This window comes from Chiloscyllium plagiosum, chromosome 31 (assembly GCF_004010195.1).
Source record: "Chiloscyllium plagiosum isolate BGI_BamShark_2017 chromosome 31, ASM401019v2, whole genome shotgun sequence".
In the NCBI taxonomy this organism is placed as follows: domain Eukaryota; kingdom Metazoa; phylum Chordata; class Chondrichthyes; order Orectolobiformes; family Hemiscylliidae; genus Chiloscyllium; species Chiloscyllium plagiosum.
In genome coordinates this window covers 42952109-42975757 of record NC_057740.1, presented here as the reverse complement: position 1 = coordinate 42975757, position 23649 = coordinate 42952109, and the positions used below count along the sequence as shown (strand labels likewise).

The following is a 23649-nucleotide window of genomic DNA, read 5'->3' as shown; positions in this document are numbered from 1 at the left end:
ATTGAAGGTAGAGCAGATACCAGAGTTTGAATGGTCTACTCATAACATGGTATTGACTGGTGAGTCTGCAGTTTCTTAATCTTTTTTTCTAATACCTTGCATTAGAAACCAGATGTCCAAGGGATTTGTCGATCTCAAATCCCAATATTCTCTCCATTCCGAACTCTGTTTGACTTTTTTATTTTATTTGTTTTAATAAGTCTGCCATTTAATGTTATCCATCAAAATCTCATCAGTATTAGTCTTTCCTGAGCCCACACTCATCCTTCACACTTTTTTTTCAGGAATTGAGGAAATCATTTACTTTGTAATTTCTGATATTCCTTGCACGTGTTTTCATTCTCTTCTTCCCATGTTTTGTTACTTTGCCCAACTCCCAGGATTCCTATTCTCCCCATTACTGTCTCAGCTATTTCTATCTCACAATCAGGAAAATCCCTTTAGCCCATTGTGCTTGGGCTCAATCTTTTAAACAGCAGCTGTTATTCATAATCCTGCTCTGTGTTCATTTGCTTGCAAGTTTCTCAAGTATTTGTCCATCCAGTGTTGGTTTTTATAAATCGTGTATACTTTGCCGAATTGAAATCAGCAGCTACAAGTTTGAAGTGGCACTGTTTCATTTTTGTTCTAGTTTTTTGGCCAACAAATGTACACTATTTACAGCCTGAGGAATGGGGATGTTGTTGGGACAATGTAGGAACGTGGTAGAATCCTCCCAGACACTGCCCAACATGGGCAATGGCAAGAAAGTCAGAAGAATTCTATGAGATCAACAGTGGGGAGATACCCAATAAGGAAAGCAAAATGTCCCACTTTCCAGTAAAGGAACAATGCACTGAGAATCTCACTAATCAGCAGCAAGAAGCCTATCTGTACGCATTAGCACACACTAACATCCTTGTTATTACGTCGTATTGCTTTATTGATATGCAGCTTCTCATTCTCCCAGGATGATGACCTAGAACATTACCTGGGCCTCTAGATTATTGATTTAGTCATTGTACCATTCGGCCATCGCCTTCCCGCAAGGTGAGAGTGTTGCCCACTGAGCTACAGTTGACACTGGGACCAAGGCAGACACCTATTGCCCAGAACTGAGTTGAAAATCACACAACACCCGGTTTTGTCCAACAGGTTTATTTGAAATCACAAGCTTTTGGAGCGCTGCTCCTTCGTCAGGTAGCAGCACAATGAAAGCTGGTGATTACAAACAAACCTGTTGGACTATAACCTGGTGATGTGTGATTTTTAACTTTGTACGCCCTAGTCCACTTGACCGGCTCCTCCACCTCAAAACTGAGTTGGTCAACCTCAGAATGACTGGGTCCTGACCATCACTACCTGCTCTTTACAGAATCATCCTGTCTGCAAAAACTGGATTCTACTCCTGACCACAAAACATGTCACTGCATTTCAAAGTAACTCAGTTTGTTTCATGGAATCCCTACAGTGTGGAAACAGGCCATATGGCCCAACAAGTCCACACTGACCCTCAGAAGAGTAACCCATCCACACCCATTCCCCTACATTTACCCCTGACTAATGCACCTAACCTACATATCTCTGAACACTATGGCAATTTCCCATGGCCAATTCACCCTGACCTGCACACCTTTGGATTGCGGGAGGAAACCAGAACACCCAGAGGAAACCCACGCAGACTCGGGGAGAATGTGCAAACTCCACACAGACAGTTGCCCGAAGCTGGAATGGAACCTGGGTCCCTGGTGCTGTGAGGCAGCAGTGCTAACCCACTGAGCTACTGTGCCACCCCAAAATTTGAAGTCTCTTAATATATTTCTTAGAGATGTGCAAGGCTCTTAATTAAGAAGCTGTGCAAACAGTTTTGTCTTTTCACTACTGAGTAATATTTAATATTTCCATTTGGAGGCCCATGCTCCCTCTATGCTGCTCGTGGGTGAGTCTGTGCACCCTGGTCGATGTGCTCGCTCACTGAGCTCCAGTTCTGGACGTTGCTGCCTGCTCAGACCTCTGAGATCCACACAGCAGCAGCAGGAAGGTTTGGTAGTGTCTCTACCTTTAAGTAGAAAGGTATGGGTTCAAGCCCCACTTTCTCCAGAGCAGTGTCATAGTGAACCTGAGCAAGTTGATGTAAAATAGCAAGAGTAGCTTCCCATTCATGCCTGACTCTTGTGGTGCATAGGTCGTGTCCCCACCTTTGAGCTAGGCCACCCAGGTTGGGGGCCTAGACGTGTACAATAACATCTGTGAATGGGTTGATGAGGAATTCTCTTGGAGGGTATGGTTGCTGACTGCAGTTCGTCAACAGCTGATCCTGATTCCACACACGAGAGGGTTGGATTCTCTAAGGATGGCCCAAAGATGAGTTACATTGCTCTTAAAAAGACAAAAGTTGTATTTGCATAGCACCCATCACAACCTCAGGAGGTCCCAGAGTGCATCATAGACAGTGAAGTATAGTCTTTGTTGTCATGTCGAATACACAGAAGTCAGTGTGTGCACAGGAAGCTTTCACAAACACCAATACAATATTGACCAGTTAATCTGTTTCAACATTACAGTCTTTGATAGTTTCTGATTAAACCCCACTCACAGGAACGCTTAGCAAGAAAGGGTGAGACAGAGAGAGAGATGATTGAGATCATGCATGATCTCATTGAATGGTGGAACAGACTCGATGGGCTGAATGGCCTACCTCTCACCGATGTTTCGTGATCTTATGGAGAGCTGATGGCTCTCAACCTCAAAACCAGAATGCTGATGCAGCAAGCAAAGAAGAAGGCAAATAGGACATGGTGTTCATGGAGTACGGTACTGGCAATATCCCGATGGAATTGTACAGATCCATAGTGTGACTGCGCCTGGACGGTTGTGCACAGTTCTGGTCTCATTCTGGTCTCCTGAGTATACAGAGGGAGTACAGTGAAGATTCACTGGACTGGGATGATGGTTGTCTTGTGAGGAGAGATTGAGGAGATTAGGCCTGTATTATGTACCTTTCATAGAATGAGAGGCAATCTAATTGAAACAAACTTTCTGATGAAGGGCTTTTGCTCGAAATGTCGACTCTCCTGCTCCTCGGATACTGCCTAACCTGCTGTACTTTTCCAGTTCCACACTTTTCAAAACCTTCTACAAGGTGTGACAGGGTGGATGTCAATTGGTTATTCCCCTCTCTTCCGACTCTCCTCCCCGCCCCAGGACAATAGGATAAGGGGCTGGCCATTTCAGACTGAGATGAGGCGAGATTTCCTCACTCAGGATCACAACTCTTTGGAATTCTGTATCCCCGAAGATTGTGGAAGCTCCGTCATTCGAGTAGGTTAAAAGCAGCAAGTGATAGATTTCTGGAGTTTAGTGGCATTGAAGGATATGGAGACTGTGCTGGAAGGTCAGCCATGATCTCACTGAATGGTGGGGCATGTCCAATGGACCGAATCGTCTGTGTTCCTATGAGAAAAACAGTTGAGGAAGAGAGAGAGAGAGAGAGAAAGGCTGGAAAGGAAGAGGGAATGAGAGGACAGGTGAGGAAAGTGTGTGTGTGTATGTGAAAGAGAGAATGAGAGAAAGAAGACTGGAAAGAGAGGGAAGCTGGTGAGGAAAGAATGGTGTGTATGTGACAGAGAGAGAGAGAAGGAGAGACAAGAGAGAGATAATATGAGGCTGGACAGGGAACCAAACACTGGTGGAGGGTATCAGTTTCCTGGTGGTTAGTTAATGGTCGGATGAGGTGTCAGGAGTACCAGTGAACTGACACTAAGCACTGTAACTAGAGATGCTGACATCCTGTACCTCAGTCAAGGGAACAACAGACAGGGATTTAGTACAAAACACAAAAATACCTCCACAGCCAGAAATCTGGAAAAGCTGACAATGGAGAAACTCAGCAGGTCAGGCAGCATCTATGGACAGGTTACAAATCAGTTTTTGAATTGTAAGAAATTACAGATAAAGTGCATTTAAAATGAAACAGAACAAAGGGAAAAAGGAATGAAAACACATACACAAATCTGCTTGGTTTGGTTGGAAGGTTTCCGAGCTTATAGCACGAGGGAAAAGCTGTTTATGCATTCAGCTGTTGTGATCTGGAACATGCCATTAGAGAGGGCAGCAGAAGCAAATTCAATAACAATTGGATGTGTAGGTGAGAGGGAGGCGTTTGAAGGGCTGTTTTGGGGTGGGGTAGAGTGTGGGTACTTTTTCACAGAGGCTGCATGAGAACGATGGGCGGAGTGGCCTCCTGCTGTACTGTAATATTTAATGATTCACTGTCACGAGGAAATCTCAGAGGAAAATCATAGAGACATTAAAAACAAATTTTCAGTTTATTCTTTATCTTTATATAGTTTCTGGGGCTGAAGTGATCAAAGGATATGGGGAGAAAGTGGGAACAGGGAACAGAGATGGATGGTCAGAGCAGGCTTGAAGGGCCGAATGGCCTACTCCTGCTCCTATTTGATTTTATGTTTCAGTGTTTATGTAGAGGTGGAGCAATGAGAGTGATTGATGTGCGCGGTGTAGCAGGTAATGAGAAAGCATCTACTCATCAAAGGAAAGGTGCATCAGGTGGGCCGTGCCAAGTGGCTGTTGGTGGGAGGGAGCACATGGTGGAGTCTGGGGGATGCTGAGCTCTCCATAACAAGGCTACACTGGAGGCAGTGAGGGTCTCCGCCAATTGGAGGAGCCCGACATTGTCTCTCCATGGGATCTCCCTGTGCCTCGGGCCAGCCAGGGGTTCTCTGACCAATGACCCCAGGTGGGGAGATTGGGGGGAGGGAGAGATGTTGGGGAGTGGCAGCAGCTATTGGACATGAGGCCCCTCCCTCAGATTGTTGTGGGATCCCAATGATGGGGAGGGGATGGAGAAGACGGGGAACATAGGGGGAGGCTGGGACCAGCAGGGAGGATGTTGGTGGTGGAGTGGGGGGATGCTGCTGTTTGTGACTCAGATACTGTATCAGGCCCCGAGGTTTTCATTGTTTTTAATGTCCCTAATAATTGACCTGCAAACCACTCTGCTCAGGTTTCCTTCCCCACGACAGGACCTGAATCAGTGAACGGGGGGGAAATGGCTTGTTTGAGGTGGAGGCGAGCAGGGTCCCCTTGCAATCTCCCCGACATGTTGCAATACTCTCCTCTCACTCTAACCTCCCCCCACATCCTGACCCAAACAGACCACCAGCATGAGATTCCAGCCTGACAAAACACTGCAGCTTCTCTCAAGCTGAAATAAAACACAAACCTGCTGTAAACACACAGCTGGTCTGGCAGCATCCGTGGAAAGAGAGCCAGAGATACGGTTTCCTTTCATCAGGACTGGCACTGAGCTCGGGCAAAGGTTTATTTAGATTCATTGGATTTGATTCGGTTCGATTAGATTCATTCGATTTGATTTGATTTATTATTGTCATATTTACAATGCTATAGTGAAAAGATTAGATAGATGATTAGATTCCCTACAGTGTGGAAACAGGCCCTTCGGCCCAACAGGTCCACACTGACCCTCCAAAGAGTAACCCACCAGACCCATTCCCCTACATTTACCCCTAACTAATGCACCTAACACTATGGGTAATTTAGCATGGCCAATTCACCCTGACCTGTACACCTTTGGATTGTGGGAGGAAATGGGAGCACCCGGAGGAAACCCACGCAGACACGGAGAGAATGTGCAAACTCTACACAGACAGTCACTTGAGGTGGGAATTGAACCCAGGTCCCTGGTGCTGTGAGGCAGCAGTGCTAACCACTGAACCACCGTGCTGCCCAAAAGTATTGTTTTGCGTGCTAACCAGACAAATCATAAGTTCCATAAGTCCATCAGGGTAATAGAATACAGAATCTGGTGTTACAGCTACAGTGCAAGTCCATTTAGGAGTCTGATAACAGCAGGGAAGAAGCTGTTCTTGAGTCTGATGGTCCATATTCATTCATAGTTGAAGTGGGAGGGTTTTCTCGTGATGAGAGTTTGTGCAGGTGAGGCTGAGATCTGCTGGAACTTAGAAGACTGAGAGGTGACTTGATTGAAGCATAAAATCCTGAAGGACCTTGGCAATGTGGATGTGGAGAGGATCCCTCGGCCTGTGGCAGAATCTAGACCCAAGCGTCACAATTTAAATATCAACGGCTATCCATGTAACTCAGAAATGAGGGAATGTTCCTTCCCCTCAGAGGATGGTGGGTGTTTGGAGTCCTTTCCCTCAAATGGTTGTGAAAGCAAAGACTTTGAATGTATTCAAAGCAGAGCTGGTTAGATTCTTGATAAGAAGTCAGATGCAAGCCCATTAGGGGAATTGGCAGGAACGTGGAGTAACTAGATCAGATATGAGGTTATTGAATGGCAGAGTGGGGTTCGAGGGGCTGAATGGCTTGCATCTGCTCCTAATTCATGGGTCTGGATGTTGTGCGGCTGAGGGGGGAGGGGAGGGAAGTCAAAGTGAAGCTCTGGGATAGAGTACAAGGCAGGAGAAGCTAAATGACGCCAGGGATAATGGTACATGACAAAAGGGGTCTTAGAAGTAACACACGTTGGGTTCAGAGCAGCTGTTAGTGGAATGACAGGATCTTCACTATCTGAGAATGAAACAACATAAAAAACAAAGTTATGTTCTGAAACTGTTAGATTCAATCAAGAAACAGCTGAGAAGCCTTCAGGGCTTTGCGTAAAATCTGTTTCCTCTCTAACATTTTCCAGTTCTGATGAAAGGTCATCAAACTGAAATGTTAGCTTTGTTTTTCTCTCTCCACAGATGCTGCCAAACTCGCTGAGTATCCAGCATTTTCTGTGTTTGTTTTGTGTTCTCTCCCGGTGGGCTGGACATAGCCCAGTGCCAAGTGAAACCAATGCCAGGGCACCTGTTCCAGATTCCTTCTGAGTTGTGTCTTCTCCATGAGGACAGAGGTATAGCTGTCTCTGAATTCTGACCACTCCCAGTACACAAACTGAGGGGCAGTGCTGACAGCATTCTGTTACAAACCAAGTGAACCTGTGAAACAGTTGGGACCAAGATCAAACCCACAGTCGGGGACAGGGTAGAATGAGGAACAACACCAACAACAACAAACTTGCATTTATACAGCAACCTTAGTTAAAATACTCCACAGCGGTGACAATCAAACAAAATTTAATGTACCACATACATTACTTTGGAGATATAAGACAGGTGACAAAAAGCTTAGTCAAAGAAGTAGGCTTTAAAGTTGTGTTTAAATCCTGTTCCAACGTTTCCCAGTCACAGACCTGAAACGGTAAATGTGTGTGTCTCTCTCTCTCTCTTTCTTTCCCCCCACAGATGCTGCCAGACCTGCTGAGTATTTCCAGCCCTTTTTCTTCATGTTTCATATTTCCAATATCAACGTCCCCTTAACTCCCACCCCTTCCTAAATCCCCAACTGACCCCTTCTACGGCACTGACAGTTAGACAAACAGAGTTAGATTCGCAGAAGCCATTACACAAACTAAACCTCCATTCCATACATTGTAGAAGATTTGAGGGGTCATTTTGTTAAGATTAAAGTAATTGAATTCAACACTTCCTCAAAATAAGATGAAAATCTGAGCCAGTGAAATTAGGCTACACTTCCTCACACAGAGGGTGGTAAATATTGTGGGTGGTAAAACTGTGGATCTCTCCCACACACATGCCGATGCTCAATGAATAATTTTAAACCTGAAATTGAAATGTTTTTGCTAGACGAGAATTTTATTTAGAGAGGGCTAGAATACAAGAAATGTACTGCTGAAGCTGTTTAAGACTCCAGTCAGACCGCATTTGGAATATTGTGAGCAGTTTTGGAATTTAAGGAGGGATGTGCTGGTGTTAGAGTGGGGTGTCCAGAGGAAGTTTTCTAGATTGATCCTGGGTATGAAGGATATGAGGAGCGGTTGAGGACTCTGGGTTTGTACTCGATGGAGTTTAGAAGGATACAGTTTAGGGTGGCTCAGTGGCTCAGTGGTTAGCACAGCTGCCTCACAGCCCCAGGGACCCAGATTTGATTCCAGCCTTGGTGTGACTGTCTGTGTGGAGTTTGCACATTCTCCCTGTGTCTTTGTGGGTTTCCTCCCACAGTCCAGAGGTGTGCAGGTTAGGTGAATTGGCCATGCTAAATTGCCCATAGTGTTCAGGGAAACGTAGGTTAGGTACATTTGTCAGGGGTAAATGTAGGGGAATGGGTCTGGGTGGGTTACTGTTCGGAGGGTCAGCGTGGACTTGTTGGGCCGAAGAGCCAGTTTCCACACTGTTGGGATTCTATGTTGGGGCACAGCCTCAGAGTGAAGGGACAACCCTTTCGAACTAAGATGTGGAGGAATTTCTTTAGATTAGAGTGGTGCTGGAAAAGCACAGCAGGTCAGGCAGCATCTGAGGAGCAGGAAAATCGATGTTTCAGGCTGCTGCCTGACCTGCTGTGTTTTTCCAGCATCACTCTAATCTAGAATCTGGTTTCCAGCATCTGCAGTCCTTGTTTTTAGCCTAGGAATTTCTTTAGCCAGAAGGTGGGGAATCTGTGGAACTCATTGCCACAAAAGATGGTTGAGGCCAAGTCATTCAGTGTATTTAAGGCAGAGACAGATAGGTTCTTAATTAGTAAGGGGATCAAGGGTTACAGGGAGAAGGCAGGAGAGTGGGGTTGAAAAATACATCAGCCATGATTGAATGGCAGAGCAGACTCAATGGGCTGAATGGCCTGATTCTGCTCCTCTTTCTTTTGATCTTAAAAAAAAGTTTGCTCAATGATTCAGTTTAGTCATGATTCACAGAAACACAGAACAGTCTTGAGAGGGTTGAATGGCCTCCTCCTGTTCCTGTGTAACAGGCTCGAGAGGAGTCTGATGACCTCTTTCTGTTCAAGTGCTCTTAAGTAAAAACAATTATTTGGGATCGAATTGGTACTCATATGGAAAAGGTTGGGTTGTTTGGGAATGCCAGCTTGAATTTCAGATGGGGAAATTGGGCTGGAGGAGGGTTTCTCAGGGTGATCCCCAGGGGTCAGTATCAGGACCCCTGCTTTGCCTAATAATTGTTTATGAGCTAGATCCTGGTGTGCAGGGGACAGTTTCAAAGTTTGCAGGCAAAATTAAAACCTGGAAAATTTGAGGAGGACAATCTAGAACTTAAGAAAGACTTTGACGAGTTGGTGAAGTGGGCGGATAGGTGGCAGATGAAGTTCAATGCAGAGATTGTAAAGATGGTGCATTTTGATAGGAAGAACATGGACAAACAATATAAAATAAAGGGTACAATTGTAAATGGGGTACAGAGGCAGAGGGCCCATATGCTGGGTGTGTAGGTGCACAGATCACTGAAGGTAGCAGGGCAGTTGTAGAGAGCAATTAATAAAGCATACAGTGTTCTTAATTAATGGGGATGTGGAGCACAGAGTAAGGAGGTGATGCTGAACATATACAAGACACCGGTTAGATCTCAGCTGGTGAGTGTGGTTTACATTTCTCGACATCACACTTTGGAAGGATGTGAACACACTGGAGAGAGTGCAGCAGTGATTTCCTAGGGATGAGGAATTTCAGTGATGAGGTTGGATTGAAGAAGTTGGGACTGTTTTCCTCAGATAGAGCAAGGTTGAGAGCAGATCAAAATCATGAGTGGGTTGGATAGAATGAACAGCTCATTAAAGAATCAAGAATGAGAGAGCCATAAATTGAAAGTGATTTGAGGAACTGTGAGGAGATGTGATGTGCAAAGAAACCTTTTCACCCGGCGAGTGGTCAGGGTGTGAAATGCACTGCCTGGAAATGTGGTGAAGGAAGAGTCAATCGAGGCTTTTCAGCAGGCATTGGCTGATTGTTTCAATAGATTCAATGTGTAAGGATATGGGGGAAAGGCAGGAGAACAGCACCAAGTCATGATGCTTGTTGGAGGGCTGATGCAGACACTATGGACCGAATGGCTTTGTTCTGTGCTGTATTCAGAATCACCAAACTGTTCTGCAAAACCACAGATTTTATCAAGGGGTTCATGTTGTCTGGAGCATCCCTGAGGAAACAATTCTGTTGCAAAGAGAACTTTCTGAAATGACTCAGTATGTCATCAGTTTCCAGGTTAGTCCCTCCTCCTCCAAGTGAGAAAGAGATTCCTATCTCAAAAGAATTTAGGAAAAGATAACAAGACCAGGCTATTCAGCCCCTCAGACCAGCTGCACATTTCAGAAAGGTAATAGGTCATTGTTCCATCCTCAACTCCACCTACCCTTAACTGCTTCAGTACCCAGAAATCCATTTAGCACAGTCTTGACAGGTCACCCACTGCCCTCCGAAACTCACTACTCTCTGGGTGAAGGCATGTCTCCCCATCTCAGTTCAAAATGACCAGCCCCTTATTCTGAGGCTATGAATCCCGTTCTGTAAACTTTCCAGCTCCCAGAGTCAGCCTCTCAGCACCTCAGGGGGAAAAATTAGTTCAATAAAAACAGTAATCCTTGTAAATGAACATCTATTCATTCAGAAAACCTTCATTTCTCCAGAACTTGAAGATTAGTCTTCAGCCTGTGGGACTTTGTGACCAGTGTGTGGCACTTAAGTAACGGGATGGTGTGGGCATTGAATCAATTTTGTGATTTTGTTTTCAATTTGTTTTTACTGTTTTTGACAGGCATTTAAAAATCATCGAATTAGGTTAGAAAGCATCTTGGCTTTCTGCTTTGCCAGGCAATGGGGGCAGGGGGTGATTGGGGAGAGCATGGAGGGGGGTGATGGCAGTGGAGGGGCTATGGAGATCATGCAGTGAAACACCCAGGCATCTGCTCAGTCACCATCATTGACTCCCATTTAACCCCTCCCCCTCCCCTCCAGCATTCTAGTTCAGCAGAGGCCTGTGTGAAACCTGGAGCAAAAGGAGAGGCGAGCAGTGTTCACAATCTGAAGCACTCAGGAAACTCTGCTGGTTATATTTCTGTCTAGACAATTGTGTGTTTGACCAGCTCTGCAGGACACATTGCCCCCTCTGTCCTCACACACATTCTTAGCTGGTTTATTACAGCAACATCCTCCAGACTTCCCCTGAGCTCAGTTTACATTTTAGGATTGCCGATGGCTCCCCGGTAGGAATTGGGAACACTGTCGATTTATGCTCCTGGTAGTGTCGCCCAACACTGCAGCCCCATCACCAACTCACTGATTGAAAATTTATTTATAATTACAGTCAGAATGTCCAACAGGGAGCCTGACAAATTATTAAACAACTCCACTTTTATAAAATAGAATCTGCTACAGAGACACTGGGAGCATATTAGTTCTTTGAACTGAATATATCATGCAAGCAAGATGTACAGATAACAGAAATAGAGTTCAGTGATTTGTGTTGGACCACAAACATTAGAAACTGTAATATTTAGTCTGTTCTCAGTATGTTTTCTGTAACTGTTTATCCTTACTGTTGTTTACTAGTCTCTATCTTCTTGTTGCTGTCTCTGTGTCTCTCTGTTTTCTCATTTTTCTTCTTATCCCAAAGTGCTTGAAACTCTCCATTCTGCCCTCCAACACTGTGCTCAAGTGTGTGTCTGAGGTTAGTGTTCTGACTGCTCTAGTGTGTGTTTGACTTTAATTGTTGTATCTGCCCTTGAGTGTGTTTAAGGTTAGGGTTGTGTCTGCTTGTGTGTGTGTGTCCAAGGTTATCTGCCCTCAGGTATGTCTGAGATTAAGGTTGCATTTGAGTGTGTGACATTAGGGTTGTATCTGCCCTTGTGTGTCTGAGATTAAGGTGAGTCTATCCATGTGTGTGTCTGAGAGTGTGCGTGTGTGCATGTGAGAGTGAGTGTATATGTGGTGTGTCTGTGTGTGGTATGTGTGTGTCTGTGTTTGGTGCAAGTGCAAATGTGTGGGTGGTTGTCTGTGTGCATGTATATGTACGTGTGTGTGTGTGTAGATAGCATGGTGTGAATGGGCTGTTTCTGAGCTCTAAATATTTTGCATGTTATTAATGAGACAATTGAGAGCTTTTTTGGGGACAGAGAGAAGGACTGAAAGGGCTGGTGAGAAGATGGGTATCACTTGGTTGCCCAAACAGGTATTTGCAAACATTTGTAACCTCAAGTTACCTGCTAGCATTCAGTAGGTGGCTTTTCTGCTCCAAAGCCTGAAGGTTGTGGGACCAGCTCCTATATAGCATCCAGGCAGACACTGCAGTGCAGTTCTGAGGGTGCACTGGAGGTGTCATCTTTCAGAGGAGGTGTTAAACTGAGGCCCTGACTGTGCTGTCAGTAGGTAAAAGATTGCATGGCATGACTCAACTCTGAAATGGTTTGTATGTTTGAAGCCAACATTTATTCGTCAAACAATAATGTGAAATATGAAACCAATGATCATCTCTTTTACTACACTGTTGTTAGTGGGATCATGTTGTGTACAAATTGAGGATTGATTTGCTACATTCCAACTGTCACGGCATTTCCAAAGTATATAATTGGCTGTTAACTGCTTTGGATAGCCTGACGCTATAGAAAGTAACATGGAAATGAAAAGTTTAATTTTCAGAAAACCTGGTTAGACAAATGTCAGATAATTTTGTTGGTGACCCAGTGAGACAGTGAGGAATTAAATCAGAAAACACGAGTTCTTGATTACCAAATTTTCTGATGTAAATGTTTATGGGGTATCAGAGCAAACATGGTTTGATTGACACAACTCTGAGTTACTGAGAATTGATTTATGATGAAAGGTCAAACATGTAAGGTTTCCTGTTTGTCTCGATATAACACTGGGGTACAGAACTGGTGGGTAAAAACAATGACTGCAGATGCTGGAAACCAGATTCTGGATCAGTGGTGCTAGAAGAGCACAGCAATTCAGGCAGCATCCGAGGACAGGCAAAATCGACGTTTCGGGCAAAAGCCCTTCATCAGGAATAAAGGCAGAGAGCCTGAAGCATGGAGAGATAAGCTAGAGGAGGGTGGGAGTGGGGATAGAGTAACATAGAGTACAATAGGTCAAGTTGGGCTTGTCCACCCTTGGGCAAATTGTAGATGGTCATGTGATAAGGGAACACTGGGGTACAGTACTGGTGTGGACAGGTCTGTCACTGTATAACACTGGGGTACAGTACTGATAGGGACAAGTCTGTCATTATATAACACTGGGGTACAGTACTGGTGGGGACAGGTCTGTCACTGTGTAACACTGGGGTACGGTACTGGTGGGGACAGGTCTGTCACTATAACACTGGGGTACAGTACTGGTGGGGATAGATCTGTCACTGTATAACACTGGGTTGCAGTACTAGTGGGGACAGGTCTGTCCCTGTAAAACACTGGGGTACAGTACTGGTGGGGACAGGTCTGTCACTGTGTAACACTGGGGTACAGTAATGGTGAGGACAGGTCCGTCACTGTGTAACACTGGGGTGCAGTACTGGTGAGGACAGGTCTGTCACTGTGTAACACCTGGGTACAGTATTGGTGGGGACAAGTCTGTTACTGTATTACACTGGGGGACAGTACTGGTGGGGACAGGTCTGTCACTGTGTAACACTGGGGTACAGTACTGGTGGGGACAGGTCTCTCACAGTATAACATTGGGTTTCAGTACTTGTGGGGACAGGGAAACAGTGAGGTCTGCAGATGCTAGAGATCAGAGTTGAGAGTATGTTGCTGGAAAAGCACAGCATGTCAGGCAGCATCTGAGGAGCAGGAAAATCAATTTTTGGGCCAGAGCCCTTCATCAGGAATGAGGACTGGTGGGGATAGATGTGTCGCTGTATAACACTGAGGTACAGTACTGGCGGGGGATAGGTCTTTCACGGTATAACATTGGGGTTCAGTACTGATGGGGACAGGTCTGTCACTGTCTAATACTGGGTACAGTACTGGTGGGGACATGTCTGTTGCTGCATAACACTGGGTACCATACTGGTGGGGACAGGTCTATCACTGTATAACACTGGGGTACAGTACTGCTGGGGACAGGTCTATTACTGTATAATGCTGGGTACATTACTGGTGGGGACAGATCTGTCTCTGTATAACACTAGGGGACAGTACTGGTGGGGATGAGTCTGATCTGGAGTTAGTGATATTTTTTAAAAATCCAACTTTGTGATGTTTGTTCAAGCTCTACCGTCCTGCCACATCCAGGTGTGAATGGTGGCAGACAATTAAACAACTCACTGGAGGAGGAGGCTCCACAAATATCCCCATCCTCAATGACAGGGTGAGCCCAACATATTTGTTCAAAAGATAAGGCTGAAGCATTTGCCACAAATTTTAGCCAGAAGTACTGAGTGGATGATCCACCTCAGCCTCCTCCAGTGCTCTCCAGTATCACAGGTACCAGTTTTCAGCCAATTTGGTTCATTTCACATGAGGAGAAAGTGAGCACCTGCAGATGCTGGAGATCAAAGTCAAAGCACAGCCGGTCAGGCAGCATCCCAGGAGCAGGAGAGTCAACGTTTTGAACATAAGCTCTTCATCAGGATGCTGCCTGACTGGCTGTGCTTTTCCAGCACCACACTTTTTGACGCACTCCAATGTATATCAAGAAATGGTTGGAGTCACTGGATACTGGAAAGGGGCCAGTACGGGCCCTGACAACATTCTGGCAATAGTACTGAAATCTTGTGCTTCAGAACTTTCCACTCCCCTAGCCACGCTGTTCCAGTACTGTTACAACACTAGCATCTACCCAACAATATGGAAAATTGCCCAGGTATGTCCTGTACATTAAAAGCAGGACATACCAACCCGGCCAATTATTGCCCCATCGGTCTACTCTCGATCATCAGTAACATGATGGAAGGGGTCATCAACAGTGCTATTCAGTACACCAGCTCAGCAATAGCCTGCTCAGTGACGCCCAGTTTGGGTTCCATCAGGGCCACTCAACTCCTGACCTCATTACAGCCTTGGTTCAAACATGGACGTCACTGAAAGGGCTGAATTCCAGAGGGGAAGGGACAGTGATAGCTTATGACATCGAGGCGACATTTGACCAAGTGATATCAAGGAGCCCTAACAAAACTGGAATCAATAGGAAACAGGTGGGAAACTCTCCACTGGTTGGAGTCATACCTGACACACAGGAAGATGGTTGTGGTTGCTGGAGATCAGTCACCTCAGCTCCAGGACATCTCTGCAGGAATTCCTCAGGATAGTGTCCCACTCCCAACCATCTTCAGCTGCTTCATCAATGATCTTCCCTCCGTCATAAGGTCAGAAGTGGGGATGTTTGCAGATGATTGCACAATGTTCAGCTCCATTTGCAACTCCTCAGATACTGAAGCAGTTCATGTTCAAATGCAATAAAACCTGGACAATATTCAGTCTTGGGCTGACAAGTGGCAACTAATGCTTGTGCCACTCAAATGCCAACTAATGATAATAGCCAATAAGAAACAGTCTAACCACCGTCCTTTGACATTCAGTGGTGTTACCTTCACTGAACATTCTATGGGTTACCACTGACCAGAAACTGACCAGAATTGACTAGCTATATAACTACAGTGACTGCAAGAATAGGTCAGATATTGGGAATACTGCAGCGAGTAACTCATCTCCTGACTCCCCAGATATTACCCACTTTCTACAAGACACAAGTCAGGAGTGTAATGGAATACTCCCCACTTGCCTGCAGCCCCAAAGACATTCAAGAAGCTCGACACCATCCAGCCCGCTTGATTGGCACCACATCCACAAACATTCACACCCTCCACCACTGATGTTCAGTAGCAGCAGTGTGTGTGTGTACTATCTACAAGATGCACTGCAGAAATTCAGCAAAGATCCTTTGACACTACCTTCCAAACCCACGACCACTTCCATCTATAAAGACAAGGTCGGCAGATACATGGGAGCACCGCCTCCTGCATTCACCATCCTGATTTGGAAATATATCGCCATGCCTTCACTGTCACTGGGTCAAAACTCTGGCATTCCTTTCTAAACTGTGTTTTGGTTGCTCTTTTACCAAGACAAGTTTAAGGCAGCAGTTCACAACCATCCTCTCCAGGGTAGCTAAGGATGGACATAAAATCCAGCAGCATCCACATCCTACAATTGAATAAAGAAAAGCTTATGGATTCTGTTAGTAGTGAACTGCATCAGGAGTAAAGGATAAGAAAAGAAGGTCAATGGGTATATTTGATGGGAATGGAGAGTTGGGATTGGATGGGTGTGGGGATGAATTGACTAGGTTGTTAATTTGAACTGGAGCCAACCTTAACACACTCTATCCACCTTTATATTTGTAATATACTTTACAAACATGTGCATCCTAACCTAACCAGTACAGTTTCAATCTGTTCCCATTGATGGAATCATAAGTGAATCCCCAGCTAATGTCCACCACCTGCATGCAATTGAACACAATGAATGTACAACTAAATCAGAGAGACTGAAGGATGAGGTTTATTAATCCAAATAGCTCTTTCTTGTATTTAAAGAACTGATGTTTGTTGCTGAATTGCCTATTAGAGAGACAGTGTTGGCTGTGTGAGATGATTGCAATTTATGGATGTTAACCAGTTCTCTTTGTTGTATTACAGGCGTCACTATATTCCCTCGCACTCAAATGCCTTATCAGCCTCTCCACTGTAATATTACTGGGTCTCATTATTGTGTATCATGCCCGGGAGATTCAGGTAAGAATCGATGCTTTCATGCAGGTATTTTCCCAATCTTGTCCCTGACTGTTCACCCACCTCGTTCCCCCCACAGGCACTGACTGAGGTTCCACAGCCTCAGCATATGGTACGGCAGGTCTTTCTGCAAAGTGATAGGCTTGGACACTGGGATGTCAGTTGGATATTCAACCACAGAAAGCATCACTATTGACCTCTGGTCTAACCTACATTAACAAAGAACAATACAGCACAGGAACGGGCCCTTCGGCCCTCCAAACATGTGTCGACATATTTTGTCCTTCCATACGAATACTGTCTTCACTTACAGGATCTGTATCCCTTTATTCCCTTCCTATTCCTGTATTCATCCAGGTGCTTCTTGAATGCTGCTATTGTGTCTGCTCCCACCACCTCCTCTGGCAGCATGTTCCAGGCTCTCACCACCCTTTGTCTCTCCCATGGGTGCGTTGGCCCCATTGTCATTCCCCTTGCAAGCATCAACCTGAATCTCTCTCTGTTCTTTTTCAGAGGTGTAACGGTGGGGAATTTGCAGACAATTCCTGGGGACAACAAAGCATTCCCCACCCTCTCCTCAAAAACTGAGTTTGGGGATAGTCCTGTCTGTGGGTCTGGCATTAGCTGGGGTACAGTGAGTACTTACTGAGCCAGTGGGGGTGACCCTGCTTGGGTTAATCCCAGTTAGCGATGAGTGAGAGATTAGCAGCCTGTCTGCCCAACTCAATGTCCAAGTCAGGCTGTACCAGCCATGCTGTGAGCTGTCCTGATTATTTTGAAAGAGGAATTAAAGTTCCTTTGAAACTGTTTGGAGCTGGTCCAGTCCAACCCTCAATAATTTATTCCACATTGCCATGACTTACTTCTCTCTCTTTCTCTCATTTAATCATTTATTCTGAGTCTGGATTCCCCAGAACAAAGAAAGCAGGGTTCAGCTTTGAAACACTGTTCTTTCACAGTCAGGGCATTGAACACTGGAGCAGAAATTTGCAAACTCTTCTCCAGGCCATTCACCATCCTGATTTGGAAACATACCATCGTTCCTTCACTATCACTGGGTCAAAGTCCTGGAACTCTCTCCATAACAGTCATTGTGGGTCCACCCAAAGGATTTGTAGTGGTTCAAGAAAGCAGCTCACCACCACCTTCTGAAGGGGCAACTAGGGACGGAGAATAAGTGCAGGCCCCATCTCTCCTGAATGAGTAAAACAGAAAATATGGTTGTTACTGTGACCCCCATGCTAGATTTTGCCCATCTCGGAGCTGGTTCCCAGATGATTTCTGTTTTTACACACTGTTCATTGTGCATCAGAGAGGTATCAGCTGGTCTGAAAAAAAATTCATTACAACTTGCATTTATGTAGCACCTTGAGTTTGGTGCAAAACATTCCAAGGTGCTTTGACATCGGAACATATAAGGAATCAATGGTAAATACAATGTGGTCAAAGGATATATTATGAAAAGTGTTTTAAAGGGGCAAAAGCAAGGGCCAGAGAGGACGGAATTCAGGAGTTTGGGTTCAAGCAGTTACATGCCTGGCTACCAATAGTGAAGCCTGGGGAAATGCTGGAGGGCAAAATATCAGCAGCAGTGGATAGATTTCAGAGGGTTGTGGGGCTTGAGGATTTGACAGAGACAGGATGGAGGAAAACCTTGGGTTTGGCAAGCAAGGATGAACAAATTGTGGATTTACTGGATTGTAAAAACCAGTGTAGGTCAGTGAGCACAGGCTCAGTGGGCGAACGGGACTCTGTGAATTAGGTTCTGAAAAGGGAACAGAGTTCCAGCTTACAGAGGGTGATAGGCACAGAACGGGTGAGTCTTTGGCTGGTTCGAAACTGCTGCCATTATTCTCTGCTTTTGAGGATTCAATGTAACAGCAGAAATACTCGAAGAACACTCAAGACCTTCAGCCTATAAATGTTGGTGGAGTTCATGTCACCCCCAATAACCCTTCACTCCCAATGCATCCATTTTAATCCTACAGTGTTCACTCCCATCAGTCAATTGTAAAGGGATTTGAAACTAGACATCTTCAAAAAAAATGCAAAATATATTAATATAACCAGTGAAGCACTAAACTTCTAATTATGTGTGTTTAAACAGTCGTGTTAATTGAAAATCATTCTTATTAAAATAATTTCTAGTAGAATGAGCTGACAACTCTCTCAGCAGTGTTTCCAAAGTTCCAGATTCAAGGTACATTGAATATTTATAGTTGTGCCTGTTAAGTTCTCTTTGGTGGGACAGACTCTGTCCTGCATGAGTCTGTGGTGTCAGCCATAGCCCAGTGGGGCTCGCTGTAGCCTCTGGGCCCTCTTCAGATGCATGACCACAAATGCCAAATGCTGCTTCACCCAGAGCAGGATCCCTGCATTGTTCTGACCAGTACTTTACCCCTCGACCTACATTGCAAAAAGAGCTGATCAATTATTTCATTGCTGTTTGTGGAATCTGGCAGTAGGCAAATTGGCTGCTGTGTTCCCCACATTGCTGTACACACTGGATTTCACTGTGAGGTATTCTGGGAGTCAAGGGTTAGGGGTGGGGCTAGAGCCAAATGGGAAGAATGCAGCTGAGACCATGACCAGGTCAGCCATGATCTTATTGGATATTGGAACAGGCTCATGGGTCTCATCCCGTTCCCAAATCCCATGTCATAGAATCATAGAGATGTCCAACACAGAAACAGAACCTTCAGTCCAACTAGTCCATGCCGACCAGATATCCTACATAAATCTAGTTCCATTTGCCAGCACCTGACCTATATCCCTCTAAACTTTTCCTATTCATATACCCATCCACATGCCTTTTAAATGTTGCAAATCTACCATCCTCCACCACTCCCTCTGGCAGCTCATTCCGTACATGTACCACCCTCTGCATGAAAACGTTGCCCCCTAGGTCTCTTTTATTTCTTTCCCCTCTCACCCTAAACCTATGCCATTAGTTCTGGACTCCCCTACCCCAGGGAAAAGAGTTTGTCTGTTTATCTCATCCATGCCCCTCATGTTTTTTAAAACCTCTATAAGGTCATCTCTCAGACTCCGATGGTCCAGAGAAAACAGCCCCAGCTTATTCAGCCTCTCCCTATCGTTCAAACCTTCCCACTCTGGCACCTTATTCTTTTTTAGCTGCTGTGATATGGGAGCATTGCCCTCTTTAAACACACAATGGCTGAGGCAAAAGAATCAATATCTCCAAAGGTGGACAGCAGAAAATGGTCAGTGACTTGTGCAGAGTCTGGGATCTCACACAAAATAGCCCTTTCAGTCATTGACACCCCATGACAGATCTCCTGGGAGGCATAGGTACATGCAGGACAGGAGGCAGTGGCAAAAGGCACTATATAAATGCAATTTCTTCCTTTACAAATTTGTTCCTTTCACCTTAGCACTTGAGCTCCCCACGTTTCCCCTTTCCTTGTTTGGCCCAATGAAGGGGCCTCCCATCTCGGTATTGATGACCAGCACTCCTTCAGTCTGGGTGACCTCCTGCCATTTACCAGGTTGCATGATGTGAGCACAGCCATCCTGTCCCCTACACTGCTCTGTTTCTATCACTGCAGCATGCTCCTTCCTGAAGGCAGTAACTGTCAAAGAATAAAGTCCTGGTTCCACTGATTGGATGAATCTTGGTCAAATGGCCATTGCTTTCCCTGTTTCACATCTTTTTTTCGAACAAATGAAACTGTTCAAAGAAAATTATGGATCAATGTCTTTTTAACTCAGTGTGTGTGTACGTGTGGTTTTCTATAAGTATCTGTGGGTGTGTCCATGTCTCTTTCTATCTGTATGTGTTTCTATATCTGTTTGTGTGAATGTTTGGGTCTGTGTGTGTGTATGTCTGTTTGCTTCTGTGTGTGTTAATGTTTGTGTTTCTGTGTCTGTGTGTGTATGTCTGTGTGTGTGTGTGTGAGAGAAACCTGCAGTGATGTCCTGGAGGTTCCTATTTAATGGCTGGAGATTCCAGGTCACAGTCTCCTGGAGGGTTAGCAACTGAATACCCTATGTGTGACCCCCTCATTTTGCTGTTTGCAATGACTAGCTCTGTGTGTTTCTCAGTGCCTTCCATCATTGAGTTTAAATTTTCATAATTGACTGACAACAGTGAAAGAAGCTCCTCACAGCCAATCCTCATGTGGAACAGGGATGCTGTGTAACAGTGAAATCTCTTTCTCAACTGGCAGCACATTGTGCAGGGTGTCAGTGCCTGACACTGTGTTGGGAGCAGCATTAATATGGGCAATATGTGAGGGAAGCAGGGAGGGCGAGCTGTGGACATGGGCTGGTCCAGCAGACTGTAGAAGCAATTGTTAAACTATTGGCATTTTAAGAACTATGCCGGAGATTGTTAGATTCAGGAGCTTCTTGCATTCAGTGATCAGGCTGTTCACCACAATGAATAACTGAGAACACTGCTTGCAATTGAAAACAATGCTTATGAGTTTTAAATTCGGATCAGGAATTTCTCACAATGGCAGTGAAAGGGAATTGATTTATTGCTGCCTTGCCCAATTAGCAAGCTACTTCTGTGAGTTAGATTTGATCCCTGACTTCGGAAACTTTCCAGTGATAACTGATCCTGATTTCACTCTAACGGTATCAGGCAGGTTGTTGTCATTCTGAAATAAAATCAGCCATTGTGGTAACTCTCACTAAGGCAAGGTAGATGCTGCAGAGAGAGAAGCAGAGTTAGCAATTCAGGAATCTAACATTCTGTCATGGTTGGGTGTTGTGAGATCAGCCACAATCTTATTAAATGGCAGAACAGGGTCAAAGGGCTGAGTGGCCTTCTCTTTTTCCTGGTTTGAAAAAATGTTAAAGTCACCATAGTACTGCTGTCTCATTACAGGGAGGCAACTGGTAGTGAGTTAACTTGAGGGTCACCATGCCTTAAGTGAGGGGTGGGGGTGGGTTGAGAAGCTGGCCCCTTCCCAGTGACCTCAGCCAGTGCAGAAATTGAACCCATATGTTTAGCATTATTAACCAGCCATTCAGGCAAAGTGAGGTCTGCAGATGCTGGAGATCAGAGTCATGAGTGTGGGTCTGGAAAAGCACAGCAGGTCAGGCAGCATCTGAGGAGCAGGAGAGTCCACGTTTCAGGCATAAGTCCTTCATCAGGATGAAGGGCTTATGCTCGAAACATCGATTCTCCTGCTCCTTGGATGCTGCCTGGCCTGCTGTGCTTTTCCAACACCATACTCTCTACTCTAACCAGCCATTCAACCAACTGAGCAAACTGACCCCTGGTATTTGAAGTAGGTACAGAATCAGAGAAAAGGGAAGGATTGCACAGTGTTTAGTTTTGACAATTAATGACATTCCTCTCAAAGGCAGATCACAGACTGTTACCTTTTTCTGATCTGTTATCTTTTTTGATGATGAAAGGATTTGACTGGGTCAAGGGGAAGAAGCCATTTTGTTGGAAGGGTGAGGGACTTTAACATTTGGTTTAGCCGTTCAGGAGACAATGCATTACTGTTCCACCAATAGGCTGCTGAGGTTGAGAGGAGGTAATTGAAAATGATAAAACAGAGACTTTTCTAGGGCAAGAGCTAATAAGAGGTTCAGAATGAAGGCAAAATAAAGATCAGCCATGATATATTTGAAAGGTAGATCATTCTCAAGGGGCTGAATGGCCTCCTCCTGTTCCTATGAGCCCCTTGGGCCTAACCCTGCCATCTCTTCCTTGCCTTCTAGCTCTTCATGGTTGACAATGGAGCTGACGATTGGAGAATAGCCATGACCTACGAAAGGATATTTTTCATCTGCCTGGAGTTGCTTGTGTGTGCGATTCACCCAATTCCTGGGCAGTACATCTTCACATGGACCGCACGTCTCGCCTTCACTTATACAACGTCAATGGCCAATGCAGACGTGGACATTATCCTCTCCATCCCCATGTTCCTCAGACTCTATCTGATTGCCAGGGTGATGTTGCTCCACAGTAAACTATTCACAGACGCCTCATCTCGAAGCATTGGAGCCCTCAACAAGATAAACTTCAATACTCGCTTTGTAATGAAGACTCTCATGACAATTTGCCCAGGGACCGTGCTCCTGGTCTTTAGTATCTCTTCGTGGATTATAGCTGCATGGACTGTGCGTGTGTGCGAAAGGTAAGGCAAGCCCGCAGTGTTTCATTCTTTTGACCATTACTCACCTCAGTGAGGCTTTTAGTAGGGGGCAGTAGGGGCAAGTAGAATTTGGGTTAAACCCATTTCCTTCCCTTGCAATGCCATTTTCACAATTCAACTCTTCAAGGATCTGCACTCAAAGGCCCTGCAGAAGGGTCTAACTAATCCTCTCTGCGTAAGAGACTACTGGCATTGCTGTGTCCACAGAACCCACCTTCTGTTACATACGCTGAATTTAATGTTTATCGCTGTGAGTTTGGAACCTGCAATGGGGAACATTTCCAATTTTTAACACCCTAATAGTCAGAGGGAAATTGAGAAACAAACTTGTAAGGAGATCTTAGCTGTCTGTAAGAATAATAGGGTAGTTATGGTTGGGGATTTTAACTTTCCAAACATCGACTGGGACTGCCATAGTGTTTAAGGTTTAGATGGAGAGGAATTTCTTAAGTGTGTACAAGACAATTTTCTGATTCAGTATGTGGATGTATCTACTAGAGAAGGTGCAGAACTTGACCTACTCTTGGGAAATAAGGCAGGGCAAGTGACTGAGGTGTCAGTGGGGGAGCATTTTGGGGCCAGCGACCATAATTCTATTTGTTTTAAAATAGTGATGGAAAAGGATAGACCAGATCTAAAAGTTGAAGTTCTAAATTGGAGAAAAGCCAATTTTGACAGTATTAGGCAAGAACTTTTGAAAGCTGATTGGGGGCAGATGTTCGCAGGTAAAGGGACGACTGAGAAATAGGAAGCCTTCAGAAATGAGATAGCGCGAATCCAGAGAAAGTATATTCCTGTTAGGATGAAAGGAAAGGCTGGTAGGTATAGGGAATGCTGGATGATAAGAAATTGAGGGTTTGGTTAAGAAAAAGAAGGAAGCATATGTCAGGTACAGACAGAATAGATCGAGTGAATCCTTAGAAGAGTATAAAGTAAGTAGGAGTATA

At 45.0% G+C, this 23649-nt stretch overlaps 1 protein-coding gene across 5 annotated transcripts in view; it reads left to right on the top strand.

Annotated features, from left to right (window-relative positions):
* Window positions 1-23649, top strand: part of LOC122565502 (small conductance calcium-activated potassium channel protein 2-like) — a 101293-nt gene that overhangs the window by 36253 nt on the left and 41391 nt on the right. For 3 of the 5 annotated variants that reach the window (XM_043721540.1, XM_043721539.1, XM_043721543.1), the window contains exons 3-5: window positions 11448-11501; window positions 16470-16565; window positions 22266-22684. In XM_043721540.1, coding sequence (XP_043577475.1) covers window positions 11448-11501; window positions 16470-16565; window positions 22266-22684 — 569 coding nt within the window. The remainder of the gene's footprint in view (window positions 1-11447; window positions 11502-16469; window positions 16566-22265; window positions 22685-23649) is intronic. The other 2 variants (XM_043721542.1, XM_043721541.1) reach the window with 1 other exon arrangement.